At 39.9% G+C, this 19,339-nt stretch overlaps 3 protein-coding genes across 5 annotated transcripts; 1 reads left to right on the top strand and 2 right to left on the bottom strand.

Moving 5' to 3' along the window:
* Nucleotides 1-118: 118 nt before the first annotated feature.
* s100a11 (S100 calcium binding protein A11) lies at nt 119-2,148 on the bottom strand. Its single transcript, XM_046059429.1, has 3 exons — nt 2,011-2,148; nt 1,760-1,906; nt 119-448 (listed from the first exon to the last, which is right to left on the bottom strand). The coding sequence occupies exons 2-3, from the start codon at nt 1,886-1,888 to the stop codon at nt 314-316; spliced, it is 264 nt and encodes an 87-aa protein (XP_045915385.1). The 5' UTR covers nt 1,889-1,906; nt 2,011-2,148; the 3' UTR covers nt 119-313.
* Nucleotides 2,149-3,095: 947 nt separating this feature from the next.
* On the bottom strand, nt 3,096-13,864 carry pbxip1a (pre-B-cell leukemia homeobox interacting protein 1a). 3 transcript variants are annotated; one of them, XM_046058747.1, is made up of 11 exons: nt 13,750-13,864; nt 12,793-12,920; nt 11,576-11,660; nt 11,365-11,432; nt 9,974-10,610; nt 8,188-8,421; nt 7,776-7,799; nt 7,337-7,380; nt 7,059-7,154; nt 6,721-6,901; nt 3,096-6,555 (listed from the first exon to the last, which is right to left on the bottom strand). In XM_046058747.1, exons 2-11 carry the CDS (start codon nt 12,862-12,864, stop codon nt 5,528-5,530), a joined length of 2,469 nt encoding a protein of 822 aa, XP_045914703.1. In that variant the 5' UTR covers nt 12,865-12,920; nt 13,750-13,864; the 3' UTR covers nt 3,096-5,527. The 3 variants fall into 3 exon arrangements, with proteins under 3 accessions (XP_045914703.1, XP_045914700.1, XP_045914701.1); XM_046058744.1 differs by lacking the exon at nt 13,750-13,864 and adding an exon at nt 13,507-13,630; XM_046058745.1 differs by lacking the exons at nt 7,776-7,799; nt 13,750-13,864 and adding an exon at nt 13,507-13,623.
* A 2,225-nt stretch (nt 13,865-16,089) lies between these two features.
* Nucleotides 16,090-18,914, top strand: cks1b (CDC28 protein kinase regulatory subunit 1B). Its single transcript, XM_046059710.1, has 4 exons — nt 16,090-16,247; nt 16,513-16,580; nt 16,751-16,878; nt 17,668-18,914. The coding sequence occupies exons 2-4, from the start codon at nt 16,522-16,524 to the stop codon at nt 17,715-17,717; spliced, it is 237 nt and encodes a 78-aa protein (XP_045915666.1). The 5' UTR covers nt 16,090-16,247; nt 16,513-16,521; the 3' UTR covers nt 17,718-18,914.
* The last annotated feature ends 425 nt before the right edge of the window (nt 18,915-19,339 follow it).

Below are 19,339 nucleotides of genomic sequence, written 5' to 3'. Positions count from 1 at the left end.
CAGCAGCAACACATATAAGATTACAGACCCCCCCAAATCAAGACTGTTATACACTCCCTCTCAGGTGTGGGTGGTTGGACATCATATAATGCGGTGAATGAATGACAGGAGACAAGAGCATTGGTGAAGAGTTTACTTCAAAGTTCCCTGCATTCAACAAATGTTTAACTAAAGAGTTACACATGCGGCAGTGGTGGATTGATAAAATTGTGCATTTGAGTTTACAGATGGAAAGCTTAAATTGAGTCGATTGTTGTTGTTGTTGCACAATCTTCTCCAAAGCCACGGTTGACAGACGACGGCGAGCTCTAGCCTACTGAGTGAAGCCTCCCTGTTTGCTCGCCAGTTTTCCAATCAGCTGCCAGAACTCGGAGAAAGTCAGCTCCCCGTCGTTGTTTTCATCCAGCGAGCCCATGAGCTGGTCGATGGCCCCAGGATCGCTGGCGTTCTGTGGGTTGATCACATATAAGTGGACCTGCTCGTTCGTTACAAGATCACCCTGAGCTGCAGCTACTCTGCAAGACTGTCCTGCCACCTAATGGTTGAGTGTAGCAACAAATAGCCACTAAGTTTCCTCATGATGAAATCCTTCAAAAGCACATATTCAATTTGTGTTTGAATTGTATTTCATCTGTGTTTGATTATATGTTATAGGCTATACATATAGGCTATTGATGGACAACAGTAGGGAAACTCAAACCATATCACTTACAATGGCCATTATAAAACATGCATTAAATAATGCATCTTGTTAAATGTGCAATTAGTATATTTTGCATTTATGCAGCGTCTGACATATTTGTTATATGTGATCTTTTCCATTCCACTTTCATAGAGATGCAATCCAACATTGCACTTACAAATTTGAATTAAGTGGTGATACATTTGATAATCTGTTAATAATTTAAACGATTTGGTTATAGCTGATCAAATATGGTATTAGCTTTTGTTCCTTCATTGTGAATTTAATAATTTCCCAGACAAACTGAATAATTTTAAGACAATACCGCATGCTGGACATCATACAATGCTAATTTAAGATTGGGCGTTACATTTGATACATTTTCATATACATTAATCCAGAAATGGGAAAACACAATTAGTTGATAAACAGGAAAATTAGCTTTAGCTGTAGTCCAAGTATACTGTTTTGTACATTGCAGCAGGAGACCACATAATTTGACTTGTCTTACACTAACAGAAAACCACAACATAAAAAGCATATCATTGCATAATATTGTACTTTTTAAAATGAGCCCCAGGTCAACCAGCTACAACAGTAAAATCCTGCTTTAACATCTATGCATGAGCAATAATAATCTAATGATAATAATAATATAATAATAATAATAATAATAATAATAGTATAACAGTCACACTTTTCTGCACTGAGTACTTTAACTTTAAGTACATTTCCTGATAATACTTACATACTTTTACTTAAGTAACATTTTAAATGCAGCACTTCTATTTGAATCAGAGTATTTTTTCAGCGTGGTATTAGTCCTTTTATTTAAGTAAAAAATGTGAATACTTCTTCCACCACTGGCCTACACATGATGATGTTTGTGAGACTGTGCTAAACTATCTATGAAGCTATGTAAAAGCAATATATCTACAGTAATTTGTCCCAATAACAGTGAGATCTCAAGATGCTTTAGATACTGTGGTGGTTTAATGTCTATCTGTATGTTGTCAGGATGAGAAGTAGGTAGCAAATCTGCAAGCAAAGTGGCTAAGAACAACTTCCGAGACATACCTTGACATAGTTGGGAAGCTGAGTGGCCACCAGCTTGTGAAATTCATCTTTGCTCAGGGTGCTGGAGGATCCCTCACTTCCAGCGTGCATCTTAAACTGCGTGACAAGGGTGCAGATGGCAGCTTCCATGATGATTAGTGCTGTGACCTGGATGGCAAATGAACAGAGAAACAAAAGCCTCAACAAAGCTGCAAACATCTTTCACACAAGAAACTAGTCAAAGGCAGAACTGCACTGAAAAACAGACTCACCTTTTGTGTTGAGATGCTGTGTAGTGTCCCTTCACTCTGACCACCACCTCTCCAAATATATATGCTTCATCTCCGTTCACTGATGCAGACATCAGCGGAAAACGCTTAACCTGCGCTCTTCTCTCCCTTCCAGCAGGCTGACCTTATCTCTGCTTGATTTCCACTACGCTGTGGACACACATCACAAATCTGCACACATACACAAATAACCACATGTAGAAAACAGGAAAACTGCCATTCTGTCCTACAAAGGGCAAATTTGTACTGATGATAGCACAAAATAGATTTCCATCTGTTTACAGAGCGAGGCATTTACTGACGGAATTTGTGTCAGGCCTTTCTAATCAAGCCGCTGAAGCATTTCTGTCTAAGCAGTAATTCGTTTATATAAAACATGACACAAATAATACGGCCTTCAGGACAACATGCTGTCTCATATTTAAGTCTTTCCAATTGCAGGAGTAAATACATATGGAAAACTTAGACATCTACAGACATTTACAAAGAAAATATTGCATTTTAAGGATGACATTGCTGACATTTTAGCAATGTGTTTGAGTATTTTACATCTCATAACATTACACTGATTTCTTTTCGGAAGATTATCTGTTGGATATTTTGTAGCTGTTTATTCATCTGGCTTTTTAATGTAAAAAAGAAAGTACAAAAAATACAGAAATGCTTGCTAGGTGACTTGTTTGTAGAATTCAAAGAATGACAAGCTCCCACTGCAGTTTCATAATGACTGTTCTCAATCATTGCTTACATTCTTGTTCATCCGCATTTCAGGCCAATGACAGAAACACACTGGTTGGTTCATGTGTCATGTACAGGCTGAAAGGGAGTTCGTGCCTGTGAACGTGTAAGCTTCTGCTCTGAGTATTTAATCTGGATGTAAATATTTTAGTCTGGCATCACAGTTGTGATAATAGATGCCTGTCATGCCAACACTTCCATGTCCTGTGAGATTGTGAGTCAGATGCCGCAAGTCACACGTGGCTAGGTATCATTGTACATTTTTCAGTACAAATTTTAATTAATATATGAATCAGCTGAAGCATTTCAATAATGACAAACTTTACATATTTAATGGTGAAACATTTATTGAAATTAACAAATACCTTCCAAAAGAGGACATAACTGATGATGAAAAAAATAAAAATGATCCAGATTTATCAATATATTTGTCCAGGGATCAATTACATGCACATCTGAGCCAGTTCCCACATTATAAGTAAGCACAGAGCCCTACCGTTGTCCCACGAAGACAAAAACAACTAAATGTTGATTAAACGTATGTGTTTCATTAAAGTATTCATTTGTTGAAATTAGGCTTTCTTCTGATCCCTTTGGTCTAAAAACGTTCAAAACAAATGTCTCTATACAAACAGCAGGAGATGTTTAAAAAAAAAAAACACTTCATCTGTAAACCCCATGACATTCACTCTCTGCCCTATGAACAGCAGTTACATTGCAAGTGGTGTAAACTCCTTTTCTTCTCAATCTTGCAGAAGCAATTGAAATTGAAGATCTCTTGTCCAGTTTTACACATTTATAATAATAAAGGCACGTAAGAAGTAGCTGGCAAACTAAATTTCTGAAAACCAAAATAAAACTTCACCATTTTCGCACATTCAATATGTGTGGCCCGGGACACAGTCTCTTGTTCTTCTTGTAAAAAAATAAGGAAAAGAGTTGCAGTGTATGGACTGAATAAATAAACATGAAACACTTCAAAGCTTCTTTCAACTGCTGAAAAATGAGAACCAACAATCACTATCTGTCGAACTTCACATCCACCCCGAAGAGGGAACACTTCATCATCAAATATGACTAGAATCAAACACTAAAACAAAACAAACAACAAATAATTATTTTGTCTCAAAGTACCTGACCGTGGCAAAGCAGTTTTGAAATACTTTAAACTGGGGTAGGGAATGCTGGAGAAATAGCCAGACAGCTAGATTTTGAAAGTATCCAACTGAAGAAACCCCACCCCCCTTCAGAGCCACTCCTCCAAAAACATTTCCTGCGCAGTGAGTGCAAGGTCAGATTGCACGCAGGTAGGTAGGCAGGCCAGTGCTTATTACAGTCCTGTGAAAGCCACAGATACCAGATTTCTTATGTGTCAGAGCATTTGATTTATTGATTATTGTTGGGCTGTAAAGACAAGTTCAACAAAAATAACAAAAAATGCTTCTGAAATAAATTGCCTACCCCAGCTTTAATGGACGTGGCTTTGTCTAGCTCATTCCACTTAAAATGTTCTTCATTTTCTTGAACCAAATAACTCTATACTATATATCACTGTGCATATCAACCTGCTAACAAAATAAGAGGACAGTGGAAAAAAGAAATACTGTTTCGGTTGCCCATCTCATTTATGGCAAATTAACAAATTCATTAAATGAAACACTTTGGAGATTACTACTGATCATGCAACTCTAAACTTTCTTCATTGTGAATGCTCTGGGATACCCAGCATCATGTACTGGAGCATGTACCATGGCTACATTATAAGAAATGTTAGATAACTAATGGTCTTAAAAAACAAATATAAGTGAAAAGTGATGAAAAATGTTGATGTAAATGTGAATGTTTGAGAAAAGTGCTAAAGTGGTTTAGCGGTCATGAATTTAGCTATGGCTATCACTTTGTCCTATTGCTTTTTGCTGTTGAGCAGCACTGACGTTTCACCAATCTGACAGTTGGGAGTCTGTGGTGAAAAGTCTGTCAAACCGAGAAACCAAATGCCCAGGGCTCTCAAATTGCACCGTGTGCATTTGCCCAAATCTACTAAAAAGCTGCTGACACAAAACTGGACTGACCTGATGTGATTCTTATCACTGAAAGAACTGGGATCTCATCCTCTGGGATTTGACAGTTACACCTGAAATAAAGCAAACGGTATCTGCAAAATATTTCTCAGCATTTGTTTAAACCTGTTTTGAGTGGCAGGTTGTGTTCACATAGAGGGCAGAGAATCAAATGACAGAAAAGTATTTAACCGTCAGTTTAACATGTCTTTCTTTAAATGACAGCTTATCTAATACTGTAAGAATTGTATGAATATATTTAACCACTGCACTGGTGCTGGTGCTATTTGCAAATACCTCAATACCAAATATCTCTTTCAAGCTCGGTTTGTTTGTGTGAGCTGAATATTATTAAATTATTAAATTGAATTTACATCATGAACTGCAACATGCACTACGCATTGAGAAAACACTATACAGCAGAAGAAAATCCGCACAACACATTACTGAAGGATTTCGCGTTAGAAGCATGACCTGACAGAGGTAGGTAACAATAACTAAGTCCAAAATGACAAGTACAAGTCTAGCTTATAATTAAAGACTGAGAGGGACACGTTTATGAGAGGCACAACCACTCTGTACCAGAAGCTACTACAATTACAGCTCTGAAGAGGAGAATGTAGGCAAGACATGTCCTAAAAAAACACCACTTGTGCTGTGTCTTAGTGTTGTTTTTGACTCCTTTTCCACTTTTTGTCTGTTTAAGCTGTGGCGGCAAACTTCCACAGGGCTTCTCGTTCAAACTCCTCCATCTCCTCCTCCAGGGAGTCGTCGTCCCTCCGTCCACCATCCTCCAAAATGTCCACCATGTCTTCCAGAATATCCGCCACGTCCTCCGCAAAGTCACTGAAGAGAACCCTGTCGTGGATAAACACGCCGTCTTCAAAGAACTCGGAGGTCAGCTTCATGATCTTGTCCTTGCCCTCAGATGACGATCCTTCAAGCTTGCTCAGGTAGCCCTCCAGCAGTTCCTCAAACTCGGACAGCTCCACTGGGTAGAGCCCCTCCTTGCTGGCACAGTCCTCCACAGAGCTGCAGCCCAGCTGGGGTCGGACGTTGCGTCTGAGCTTCTGCTCCTGGTCTCTCCAGAAGCTGTTTTGGTCGTGCTGATGAGGCTGACGGGGCTGGGGTTGGTGATGCTGGTGCTCATTATGGTCATGGGAGTTCTTACCAGGCCGGCTGTGCCACGGTTTCTCCTTCCTCCTCTCCTCTCTGTCCATTCTGCGCTCCACCTTCTTCCTCTCCCACTCGTCCTGGTGTTTCCTCCACGCCTCTTTGTGAGAGTTTTGCTTCTGAGACTTCCACTCCTTCTCCTTCTTCTCGTCTTTGTCCCTCCATCCTCCCTCTTTTCTGTGTTTCAAATCTTTCTCTCCTCTCCACTCTTTCTTTTCTTCCTTCTTCCAGTGGTCCCGCTCATTGGTTTTGCCCTTGTTCCCTTTCCATTTGGACTCCTCTGGCTTCTTCTTACTCCACATCTCAACCTTCTCAGAAAGCGTCTTCTGGATCTCCTCCAAACTATCCCTCACTCGTTTCCTTCCGCCTCCATCTTTTTTCATCCCTTCCAGTCTCTTCTTGCTCTCCTCCAAAAGACCTTTCTGCCTCTGGAGTTCTTCCTTCAGATTTCCTCCCCCCTTCCTGCTCTCAGGTCCATCTGCTTTCTGGTTACTCTGACCATCTTGGTCACCAGGCTGAGGGGCTGAGCTTGAGGTGGCCGGAGGCATTTCATCAGCTGTGAAAGATTTGAAAGTTATTATTGTTTTGGTAGTTAATCAGATCAGAATGGTCAAAAGATTTTATATCACAGTGCCTGTCCATATGCATTATCAAATCATTAAATATTAACTGTATTCAATATGCAGCAGCACAGATTTAATTCACGTTTGCACAATCGTACTTGTGAGCTGGCTGAGTTCGGTCACCCTGGTCCTCAGACTCTCCAGCTCTTTCTTCAGCTCAGGCAGAGATGACAGCTCCTCCTTCAGCTTCGCGTTTTCTTTTTCCATATCAGCTTGACGCTTTCCATCACCGCTCGCTGCTACTGCCATCAGAGCTGAGTCGAGTTCTTCTTTTTGAGACTAAGACATAAAGACAAATAGGGACCTGGGTTCTGCACAACTTTCACAATAACAGGAAATATGTATTAAAAAAATGCGCCGTCTATATTGCAGTGCATTAAAACGTCATGGAAGGGTAAAACAACATCATTAGCATCAATCTATCTGTTATACTGACCTGTAGTTGAGCCTCTAGCTGAGCGATTTGTTGGTTTTCCTGTGTCAGTTTATCCAATAGCTCTTTCATATCCTGTGGATCACTGCTAAGCCAGTCCTGGATTGAATATCGTTCGCAAATGAATAAAAAACATATTTTTAAATAATCCTATCTTTAGCATTGCAAGAGAGTTATAATACTCGAGATTTCTTTAAATAATACTCTTTAGTAGAATCAAATGCTGGACAACATATAACACTGAGATTGAGTAAGGGAAGTGAGCGATGGTAGGAACAGACCTGACTTTGTTCTCCATCACTCAGATTAGAGGCGTCAAAGTCACCTGTCAGACAAGAAAACAACACATCTTTCACACAAGTCTTACAACAGACATTTTTATTGAGAAACAGCTGACGAGCTATTTTACAATAGCACAAGATGCTTTTGTTGTGAAGTGCATTCTAAAAGCTCTATTATTTATTTTTATTCCATTCCAAAATTGTGATAGTTTTTACCTAAACAAGCAAATTGCCACCAACTTAAGCACCCTCAACATCCAGAGTCTTTCCACACAGTGATAAAGAGTGTTGCTGTACAAGTCAGAATGCGTGTTATTAGCCATTTTCTGCTGCCACTGCATGAAGTGTCAGGCCAGATAAGCGCTTGGACAAGCTATTGAGCATTAGCCACCTAGCGCAGAAGCTTACACTGCTGTCTTATCTTTAGTACTGGACCTACCATTATCCAGGTCAGAGAGGAAACCTGTTGACATAGTACAGCTTAGTCGACAAAATCTAAAAACAGACATCTGTCCACTGCTGACAACTGGGAATAAATGTTTGCATGTAATTTGTAAATACTGGTATTACGGTCAAATGTGTGAATGTGTAATACTGTTATTTTTTTGACAATATTTACAATGAACCCTACAACTTAAACCTCTGATGCAACAGGTGTAAGCAGGTGCGCATATTGTGATCTGATTTCTAAAAGATGCTGTGCAGTAAGCACAAGTTTTCATTTCAAGATATTTCTAACATAAGCATCTTTATTAGGTAATAAATATTATAAACATGATTTTATTTTTACTGCACTGACCATGAAAGCGGAAGCAAGCTAGTAGGCTTAGTCAGGTGTTAGAGGAACTTACCTGAGAGGAAGAGGGAACCTAAGAAAAGCAGGATCAGAGCTCCCACAATGCATTTGTTCAAGGAGAGCCATGCCTTTTCCTTTTTCTTCTCAGCCAGCTTGAACTCCACATCCTCTTCCTCGTCTTCCTCATCTGATGTTCTTGGTCTTGGTGCCTCGAAGGATGGAGCATTCCTCCTCCTTAGTCCGTCATCAAAGCTGCTTGTGTCGCCCAAATCAAAACTACTGGATGGCGCTGAGGGAGGGTGAAATATAGCATGAGGAAAACACATGAAACACGAAATTCAAAAAGCAATGGCAAGACAGCAGAGTGGCGTCACATTTTATAGTGTATTTTTGTGAAAGACAATGCTTCTGAGCCTTAAGTTAAACCACATGTATTCCAATGTGGCCGTGAGCCACTTCAACAAATCATCCCGACATCTTTAGCTAGAAAAGTGTCAGAACTGGAGATATTTCCAAAATCATAATTATCTACTGGCAGACTGCCTCACACAAAATACCAAAAACCTAAGTGAATACATGAACAGCAAAACACAACAATGTGTAAACAGCATGTGAAAAGAGGCTGACAGAAAGTCATTGCTGCTTGTGGCACTGGATGACATTTTCCCACTAAATTACAAAAACAGTAATTTCATGCATGGGGGTTTCTTCATTTTCTTAGCGGGGCGTACGCCTCAGTGTCATTCTGATAAATCACTTTCCAGCTGCTAGAGTGACACAGATAAGAAACATGTTAACCAATTCTTCTGCAAGAGGATTCTCGTTTTCTGCTTCTATCGACTAGCACTAATTACAAAGAGCCATAAACCACTTACTTTCTCCAGAGATGAGTTACCAACTGGGCAAAGCTGTTAACTGCTGTGGAGCCTCAGACCCCTTCCAAAATTACATGTACGGGTCTTTAAATTTGTCTTGCTTTATTACTTGATATCAAGGCCCTGTCTTAAAGAGGAGGCCTGTGTCAAAATCTAGCTTTAAGCCCTCATTATTTCAGCTAATATGCTTATATGGTGCATATTCTTAAATTAGTTTGTGTTTAGTCATATTACCACATAGCCCACCAGTGGCCAGCAGAGAAAAATTGTACACAATACACAGATTATGAGATAAATGGGGGGGTTAGTAGGAACCCAGCAACTCATTTTCAGGATATTCTAGCCACGACTGTCAGAAAGGACTCTGCTGTCCATTTTTCCAGTGCTAACTGAGCTGGTGTTTATGAATGATGGATTATTTGTTTACTTGTTTTGTTCTATTGCATTTTCTTGTTTCATTGACATACTGTATAACCTTCCTGTCAGGCATTTGTTTTATTGTACTATCATACGTCTTTTCTGGGGGGCTTTTGTCCAGCTAGTAATGAAGCGTGAGGATGGTGATGTGGGCTTGTCCAACACTATGATGCAGAGCAAGATTTCGCAACAACTACTGGCCAAACTGCCAGGGGTGTACAGTGTATTGACCATGGTGGTCTCTATGGGCTGCTAACAGAAAGTAGAGATGTTTAGTGTTGTTAGAGGAATGTCTATATAAATTTAGGAGACCTCTTAAAACAGAGCAATGTCTACTTGAAACTATTGTCACAGACTTCGGCCTTAGGTTTGACGCGGGTTATGAGCAGCCCAACAAAACTGTGCTGTTTCCTTCTCTCATTGTTTCATCTGAAATTTTTTTGAAGGCCTGAAGAGTTGAAAGCATACATTTTTTTATAAGAAAAAATCAAAAATTAAAGTACAAAAAATCCCTAATACCCATTGCGATGATCGAGATTGATCCCATACCTTCTTCTTCTTCTCTCTCATCCTGTGTCACTGTCTCAGATGGTTCCATCTTCTCTTCCACAGCTGCCTCTTCCTCTGCCCCTACTGAACCAACAGTCTCTGGTGCAGGACTATCACTGATGGGGCTTTCTGTCAGCAGGCTCTCCGGGACTTGGCTTGGCGGCTCTGGACTCTCTGGAGCAAAACTGATATCAGCTTCAACATGAGAGGGAGGATCAGCGGCTGTAAGGGTCTCTGCGGGGATGTTGACCTCAGGTTCAGCAGGGAAGACAGGACTCTCCCCAGCAGGGCTGGCAGGAATCAACCCACTATCAGCAGGCATGTCAAGCACTTGTTCTACAGTGACAGGGATCTCTGTCAGGGGAGGAGCAGAGCAGGACTCCTCAGGCTCCTCTGGCAGGAGTTCAGCAGCAGGAATATCGAGCGGAGCCCCCAAATCAATGGTGGTGACAAAGGGTGTGGCTCCTAGGTGCTCGTTGTCACTGGGGGAGCTAGTTACGATGTCATGGATGACTGGCGGTTGACTCTCTGTGTCGAGGTCTGGAGGGTCAAGAGAGATGTGTGGAAGAGGACTCATCTGGGCTGGACTAGAAGGGAAGGGACCCTCACTAGACTCTGGAGAAGTCTCTTGACACACCTAGAAGTAAGGGCAGTAAGAAAGAAACTTATCTGTGAATACTTTTATACTTTCACGTAATCTTTGTTTGTCATATTCATTGCAATCAAGGTGTTATTTTGTGATAAAGTGGTATCATTTTGTTTTTCAGGCTCATCCATTTCCCATTGTCTGCAGTACTTCTCTTTCATTAAATGGCTTCCTATGCTGCCCAGAGTGATGGTTGACAATTTGAAGAGAACAGATCTCAACTTCTCAATTTGTATTAAGCGTAGGCATTGGCAATATAAGACTGAGGCAGTTGCGTTTTCAGTAAGGTGAGTGGGAAAAAAAAATCTGACATGGCTAAAATCATCACACCTCAGTAGAGGCTACCTTCAGTGTATCGCTACACAACAACTTGTGTGACATTTCAGCCTGTACGGTTCTTAAACATGGCTGTAAAATGATTACTATAGAAAGAGAGCTGCTTCCTGATTCTGAGGTAGTGGCAACAAAGGCAGGGATATGAAATTGATGTTTAACATCTGAAGTGTTCTGTCAAACTCGACTGCGCTTATGCTGGAAATTAATATCGTCACACTGTCTACATGTGGGCAGAAAGTGAGAACATGAGGTCTATAAGAAAGAAATACATCAAACAAGGAATTAGACACAGTAATACATCCCCAATTTCAATATGATGTAGGGGGATTTTTGTCATCTTAATATGACTTTGTTTATTTTTGTAACACAAGCCTTGATTGGATTATTGCATAGTTTATTGTATACCAACCTGGTGGCCTTCTTCAGACAGGACAGCTTCTATTGACATGTCACTTGGTTTGAACTCCAAAGCAGCTCCTGAAATAACATTCAAACAATGCTTGTCAAAAAGACTAAAATATGAAACCAAAGATTAGGTTGAAAAGCAACCTTTTCTACCTTAAAAGTCGATTCTTATTTACGTCACAACCTTCAACCAGTACCCACAGATCTTGACTTACCTGTCACCTCCTCAGAGAGACTTGGGACGTCACCCAGGCTCTCTGTGCCATCGTCTACCAACCCAACATTCTCAATGGCAGCTTCCTGCGGCGAGAGAAGATCCCAGGAGATCAGGCTTCACCATCTATAGTACCCTCATTGGTAACACTGCCCTTGACATTTAAAGCACACCCAAGACAAGCATGCATGCACATGCACACAAGCCCAGGCTAGAAAACACGACAATATATCTTGTTTTTGTGTTTAACGTGTGATGTGCCATTTTGTTGTCTTAAGTAACAATAAAGTAGATACAGAGTCAGATTTCTCCCATAATGATTTCTGAAATACTTGATAATCATTTATCGTCAGATGTCATCGTTACACATGCATACACAGCTGTCATGTTAGGTCTACACTCATTGATATAAATGAGGTGAACAAAAACAGACATACAGTCTTCCACAAATACTTGCACATACAACTTGAACAGACAATAGTTGTGGAAGAACAGACGAGCCAGTGCCTTACACATTCATAAATAAACGAAACATAACAGTATCTGACAAATGGGTCATCATTTGGTACTAGTGGTGGAAAGTACACAATACTTACTAGTACAATGTACACGTACTTTACTTGAGTATTTCCATTTTATGCTACTTTATATTCACTCCACAACAATTCAGAGAGAAATATAGTAGTTTTTACTCCACTACATTTGTTTAATACCTATAGTTACTTTGCAGATCCAGATTAATAGATCAAAATAATAATAGTCAACAAATAAATGATGATGTATTATCATAGGTTAAGATAGACTATATTGATCACTTGGTGAAATCCACACACTATCAGGAAGTATTTATAGTTTTTTGAAAAAGCCCTTCCTTTACCAGCTGCAATAATATAATTCACATTATTCTGAAATGAGCCATTTTGCCTAATGAGTAATTCTGTACTTTTGATGCTAACACTTTCATACTTTTACTTAAGTAAAAGTATGAAATGCAGGACATACTTGTAACAAAGGATTTATACACTATGGTATTGCTACTTTTACTTAAATTAATGCTCTGTGTAATTCTTCCACCACTGTTTGGTACTTTACATTTGCGGTAAGCTCTATTTTAAATGAAATTCTATGTCTTGAGCAAGGCAAATAACATTCCTCCAAAATACATTCAGGCATACAGAGCTTCAAGCAGAGTTTACTGAGCCGGTTTCTCTGGCTCACCTCGGGGGAGAGGAGGGTCCAGCTGTTGGTTGAGGATCCGCTGCTGCCTGTGCTGTTGCTGTTGTCAGACATCGCCCTCTCCAGGCTCAATTTGGCACAGCGCGGTGCAGATTCAGCTTTATGAAATTCTGCAGACGACGACAGAAACGTGCTTCATTGAACATGTCTGGAGCATACACTATACGCCTTACGAGAGTTAATAAAATGATCTAGATGTAATAATCTGACTGTAACCTGGTTATTGTTACAGTTAAATGTAGGTCAATAGCCTAAATTTTACGTATGCACAGTTCTGAACATGAAAATACACAAAACGATGTGAAAAAATACACACAAAATGTCAATCTAGGTGTAATTTTCTGCAGTATTTCAGTGGTGATTATGTAGATAGCATTGTAAGAGGACACAATGATGCCAAAACGTTACAGTTTGGGGCCTAATATAGCGAACGCATTGGATAAAGATCAGATCGTCGTAGATACAACTTATGTAACGGTGTAGTGGCATCCATACTACACTGCTGCGCAGTAAAACAAAGGGCTCAGACAGAAGAAACTGATTGGATTCACCGCCGCCGCTGTTTGCAGCCAACCATTCATTCAGATCCTTCCTTTCACTCAATCTGTGTGGCAGTTAAATGACCAAAAATGGTCAAAACCCCAGACACGAGCAGTCCATTGATCCAGAAACTAGCAAGCAGCGGTTAATACTCACTCGTCGACAACAGTATGTGCGCATAGCTTCTTTTTCGCATATGTAAGAAACTAAAAAAAGACGCTATGATTGTTGTGGCAACCACATTAAAGGCTCACTCGTGATGGTAAACAAAGGATGGTAGGCAGTATCTTATTTTTCCCACTCCCACTCTTCCGCGTTTTCAATCAGGCCCAAATGTTCGCAAGCGCTATAAACACCTGCTCGACTGTAAATTAAACACAAAGAAGACGGTTTATTTACCCCACTTGCTTACACCTCAGTCGCTCGTTGTTTTTCCCCTTCAAAACGTTTTTTTTTTTTAGTATGAACAACGCTCCTCTCTTCCCCTGAACTTGGGAACTTTGGGAATTCCAAGCTGCGTCACGTCAACCAAGGCGCTTTCCGCCCAATGGGATTTCAGCAGAGGCTACCGAGCTCCCACCCCTGAAGCAAAGCTGGACCAATCAGATACAAGTGTCGTGTCAGATTGGGAAACGACGCACATCCCAGCATGATTGACGCCCGCAGGTGAACGTGGAAGGTGATGGACGCAGATCCTTCCCCATGGTTTTTAATAATACAGTTTCTGAACCTATCCCTCAAGATACAGGCGTGCACACACACACATAGGCTATATATACGGAGGGCAGAGGCTACCAGGACCAGCAGTGCACTGACACGTCTGCAGAGCTATATTTGAACTGCGGGACTTAACACAGCGGACAACCCCTTCTCTCCGGTTGCTCCTGTGTGGACATTTATTTCATCATCTGGCTTATTTTCTTCTAAAATTAGAGTCTGTTAAGTGTTTTGTCTGTGAGAGGCACATTTACTTTTACAAATGCGCATATGTGATGTAGTATCACTAACCTTGTAACACAAAAACATCCACTAGTAGCCTATTGTACAAATTATAGGCCTATATAATAATATATTTACAGTTTAACATGCTTGTATCATCATCTATAAACTCTGCATGCTTCATATATATGGCCTACTACAACTTTAATTTCATTGTGCAGCTCTGTGTTGTAGAATGACAAATAAATATAGGCTACTTCAACCATTAACCACAGACCTGCATGCATATAGGCTGTACATAACCAACCACTTCATGTATATAAAGTAATCTAGTGCTTTACACATTCAGTATTTATTCTTTTGCACTATTTGTGTTTGTTTACAATCTACTCAACATTTGACTTGTATAGATATTGTATGGTGTTTGTCTCTGTTGCTTTATATACTGTATAGCCTATATTTATCCTTGTTTTCAGCTATGTCTATTTTTATCTTGTAAACTGTTCTTTGTGTAAGTACAATGAGAACAACTTAAAACTGGAGTCAAATTCCTTGTATGTGTACATACTCAAACTTGGGCAATAAAGCTGATTCTGATTCATTTCTGAAATGAGAACCCACACAAACATGAAATAACACCATGAAAGAGAACTGGAGTCTCTATGGCTCCAGATAAATTATTTTATATGTAGATTGCACTGGTGTAAGATGGACTCAGATCATTTAGGCTACATAAAGGAGTAATAGACATACCACAGTGTTATATACCACTCCTAAATGGAAGCAAAAAGTAAAGGTATGGCATAGTGTAATATTATTATGTATATTATTTTTAATGTTTAATTATTAGTATACTGATGCATTAATGTGTAAGCAGCATTTTATATCTAACAGAGCTTCACACTATCTAAGATGAGCATATTCATTTTGTATGTGACATCTGTAAACAATCTGAAAAGTAACTATTAACTGTAGATGTGTCATAAAAAGGAAAAGCACAAGTAAAGAAGGGAAGTGTACACAATGCATGAGCTAAGTATGTGGCTTATTTAGTGACTTTTCACAATTGGTATGGCTATGGATCCTCAGTATTACAGTCAGACTCTGTGACTGTCAGTCCCCTTTGTTGTTGTAAATTGAAACTAACTAACTTCAATTTACTTTAATTACAATTTTTCATCAGCTGATCTTAAAAGAAAATAAAAACGTTCAAAGTTGTCATCAGTTTAAAATGGAAGCCATTGCATTAGAAGTCCAACTTTACCTGTTCTGAAAGAATCATGTTATCCTTTCTGTCTCTTTGATTAATATAATATATATAATTAATATTAATACTGTGACCTTACAAAACAGTGTCAAACTCACGGCTGTATTAAGAGCTTTTAGAGTGTTAGAACTAAGAGTTTTTCTAATGCAACCATTGTCAAAATTCACTAAAGACACATAAAATCTACGAATGTGATGATGCAGTGAAAACAGTCACTGGTTATGCAACAACATTTAAGTATGTCTAGTTTCGATTGGCCCTGCGATGGACTGGCGACCTGTCCAGGGTGTACCCCGCCTTTCGCCCGATGTCTGCTGGGATTGGCTCAAGCCCCCCCCGCGACCTTGTTCACAGGATAAGCGGCTGACGATGGATGGACAGTTTCGCTTGACTGTCTTGCAGACTTCCTGTAAGACAAGTTGGGGGGGACTTTTTGCTAACCAATTAGAAGGCTCCATTGCACTTACGCAGATATCCTGAGACAGACAGAACCGACCAATGGTAAGAGAGTTCTTTAGCTCGATTGACCAATAGGATATGACTTTGTCTATTTGAACGATGAAAAGCGGGCTTGCAAACATTCGAGAGGGAAACAAAGAAGGAGTGGACATCTCGCTACGCTTAGACGCAAAAAGAAGTGGAGTAATTGACTTTCCCCCCACCATCAGGATATTTTTTACAATCATATAAGGTAACTTTGAAACCTAAGTGTTTGCATCGCACAACAGGAGAAACATCTAGTTTGGTGTTTACATAAATGTAAGTTGTCAAAGATAACGCTTGCTCTCGGCTAACTTGAGCAACGTTAGCCTAACTGTTAGCCTCACTCGCTTAGCGACGCAAACTAACGTTATAGGTTGCTGTCGCGTTTGCCTTTATAATGTTTAGCCAAATGTGCTTTATATCTGATTCTAAATGTTGACTAATTTAAAAAAAAAAAAAAAAAACTTCTCCAGGTTCCTGTCATGTCTCACAAACAGATCTACTACTCTGACAAATACGACGATGAGAAATACGAGTACAGGTGTGTAGGCTCATGTTTATGTCTAAGTTACACCATGTACTTTACTTTTGTCAGTGTTAATGTTGTTTTAAGACGAATTTAATAATCTTACCGAGGTGGCATTGTATCGAAACTGTCGTCAGTTATGTAACACGATGTCTCGTAGTTATATTTATTTGGTTTGTCTACAGGCATGTGATGCTGCCCAAAGAAATAGCGAAACGTGTACCCAAGACCCATTTGATGTCGGAGACCGAGTGGAGGAACCTTGGGGTCCAGCAGAGCCAAGGATGGGTGCATTACATGATCCACCAGCCAGGTATATTATCTTGTTGCCAGAACAGGGACAACGTCTTCAACACTACTTGGAAAAGATACCAGTAGTAAACAAGGAAGTCCTAAACATATGAATATCTAAATAGTAGCTCTTTCTGTTGCTGTGCTCTGCAGAGATGAAAACTCAGCATGTGTGCTTAAGTTATCATTCATGAAAGGACACCTGTGGGTGTGGTAACTTAGTTTCACTGTCGGTATCAGTGACCCACAAGTTGAGACTGAGATTTTGGGGGACTGGTGACACTGGCAGTAGACAAAACGGACCTGATTGGGTACGGGATGGAAAATTTTATTTGTAATGTTAGATTCTTAAGTATGTATGTATTGGGTTTCATAAATGTACACTACCATACTAAATAAGCATGTCCCAATGCATTTGTTGTGATTAAGTGTGAAAATGGGATTCTAATCTAGAAAGTATACATGGTAATTTGAAAGTTGGAGCCTTTTGCCCCCTTCCTTTTACTTGGCGCAGTTGCCATGGTGACCCACCATGATATCTTTCAGACACAAGATGAAAAATGCAAAGTCTATTGTCGGAGTGTGATGTTATAATGGATAAAGTAACACCTTTTTTGAAGAGTTGGTACAAATGAGTGGTAAACGGTTCAATAGACTTGGTGACCACAAGCATATGGACGGCAGGTGTCAAACTCAGCTGCAGCCTTCATAATGGAATAGGAGTCAAGCTCCTCCACAAGGAATCAAGCATCACAGCTGTTCAGTATCATTATCTCTGCTTATATATTGTGTACCTTGTTCTCCCCCGCAGAGCCGCACATCTTGCTGTTCCGGCGCCCTCTGCCCAGCCAAAAATCATAAGGGGGAGATTCTCTGGGTCCTTGGAAGATCAGTCCTACTTATGTGCCACAGATCAACTCGACTAGGGATCAAGCTGTCAACTACCAAGCTCTTGTGTGGTAGGTGATTTGGGCTGATCATGTTGGACCTGGAGAAGGACTATCACATTTATGAACAGTGGTTGTGGAGTATGCATTGATGGAAGAAAGAAAATCATCACCCTTCTCTTAGGGAAAAGACTTCTTCATGTGTTCACAGCGACACGCTGTCTGCTAGACCTTCAAATCATCTTACTGTCTTTTTGACTTAACCTATCTGTCCAACTTGCTGAACCTGTTTGGATATTTCAGCTTTTTAGATTGTTATAAGATGTGGAGAGTGAAACCTGTTCAAAACATTTGAGTAATTCTAACGGGAGTGGACTCTGGGTCAAGCTCGGGTCAGAATACAAACCCGACAGAATAGTTGGATCCTAAATGAAGTTTGACTCTAGAACATCAAATTGCGGTTTTAAGTGACATGTTGCTGCTTGGTTTAAATGGCCTCTAAATTGGCATTTAACAATTTTTGTCATGTATATGGAAAGCCGCATCTTTAGGAGTCTCCTAGAAACTACTTTTGATCCCTTTTTCCATAAGAGCATATTATATTAGCTTTGGCCTACTTCAGACAGATCCCTTTCAACGGTCTGATTTGTACCAGTGAGCTGCTCAGTATTTATGAATGTGTTGCCCTTTCTGAAATAAATGATTTTTAAATGTTATTAGTGTGGACTTGGGTTTTGGCAGTTTTGGAGGTTTGCAACTGCTGTACGATTAAAGCGCCACTTGAAATTAAATCCGGGGGCGGGGGTTGATGGCTTAGATGGCAGACACTACCCTAAACATGCTTATAGAATAAATCTGGATCATTGAATGACAAGTTGGGGAAATGGGTTGTGTGGGGTTTTTTTTTTTTTTTTTTTTTTTTTTTGGATATGGAATATTGAATTAAGACACTCATTGTCAAACTCCTGAATACTTACCCACTCTGACATGTTTGTGTACCTTCTTTTCCCTTTTTACTACCACATGCTGAGCTGCTCTACTGTCACTGAGGCTAAAATATTGCCTTGAAAAGTTGTTCTGTGAACTTGTGCCTTTTGTCAGGTATTACACGTGTAGGTATAAAGCTGTTCTACCTTTCAGAATTATTAAAAAATCAATATTGGCAAAGTTATGATGCATTCAGTCTTTGATTAAATGAAATAGGTGTTTGACAAAATCCTGTACTTTTTTTTTTTTTTTTTTTAAATATGTTAGATGAGGTTTGACCTTGTTTAGTCACTGGACTATAACACCTGAATATTAAATTACGAAGATGGGGGTGTGGAATTGACGACGCCCCATTTTTGCAATGCAACGGTACATGGCTGCATCGAAATGGAAACATTTACTTAACTCAATAGTTCCCAAACTTTTTCTGTCACTCCCTCCCAAGTTTATCCTTACCCCAGCAAAAAATGGCTTTATTAACAACGCAGGCGATTTTTGAAATAAAATTCAGGTTGGCAAAATAGTCTTGCTAGCATCAGCTCACATTTGTTTTATTGCACCACATGAATCATAGTGGCTCTGTCTCTCTAATCTCCACAAAGTGTGTGT

This window comes from Micropterus dolomieu, linkage group LG09 (assembly GCF_021292245.1).
Source record: "Micropterus dolomieu isolate WLL.071019.BEF.003 ecotype Adirondacks linkage group LG09, ASM2129224v1, whole genome shotgun sequence".
Classification (NCBI taxonomy): Eukaryota; Metazoa; Chordata; class Actinopteri; order Centrarchiformes; family Centrarchidae; genus Micropterus; species Micropterus dolomieu.
This window is presented reverse-complemented; position numbering and strand designations above follow the sequence as displayed.

Bases quoted from the DNA above. Each gene is read 5' to 3' on its own strand.
- cks1b (XM_046059710.1), top strand. From the start codon at position 16,522: ATGTCTCACAAACAGATCTACTACTCTGACAAATACGACGATGAGAAA. The intron at 16,581-16,750 runs GTGTGTAGGCTC...GTTTGTCTACAG, and splicing joins GATGAGAAATACGAGTACAG to GCATGTGATGCTGCCCAAAG. The intron at 16,879-17,667 runs GTATATTATCTT...TCTCCCCCGCAG, and splicing joins TTACATGATCCACCAGCCAG to AGCCGCACATCTTGCTGTTC.
- s100a11 (XM_046059429.1), bottom strand. From the start codon at position 1,888: ATGGAAGCTGCCATCTGCACCCTTGTCACGCAGTTTAAGATGCACGCT. The intron at 449-1,759 runs GTATGTCTCGGA...ATCAACCCACAG, and splicing joins AGCTTCCCAACTATGTCAAG to AACGCCAGCGATCCTGGGGC.
- pbxip1a (XM_046058744.1), bottom strand. From the start codon at position 13,546: ATGCGAAAAAGAAGCTATGCGCACATACTGTTGTCGACGA. The intron at 11,661-12,792 runs GTGAGCCAGAGA...CTCTCGCCGCAG, and splicing joins GGACCCTCCTCTCCCCCGAG to GAAGCTGCCATTGAGAATGT. The intron at 6,902-7,058 runs GTCAGTATAACA...TTTATGTCTTAG, and splicing joins AGCTAGAGGCTCAACTACAG to TCTCAAAAAGAAGAACTCGA.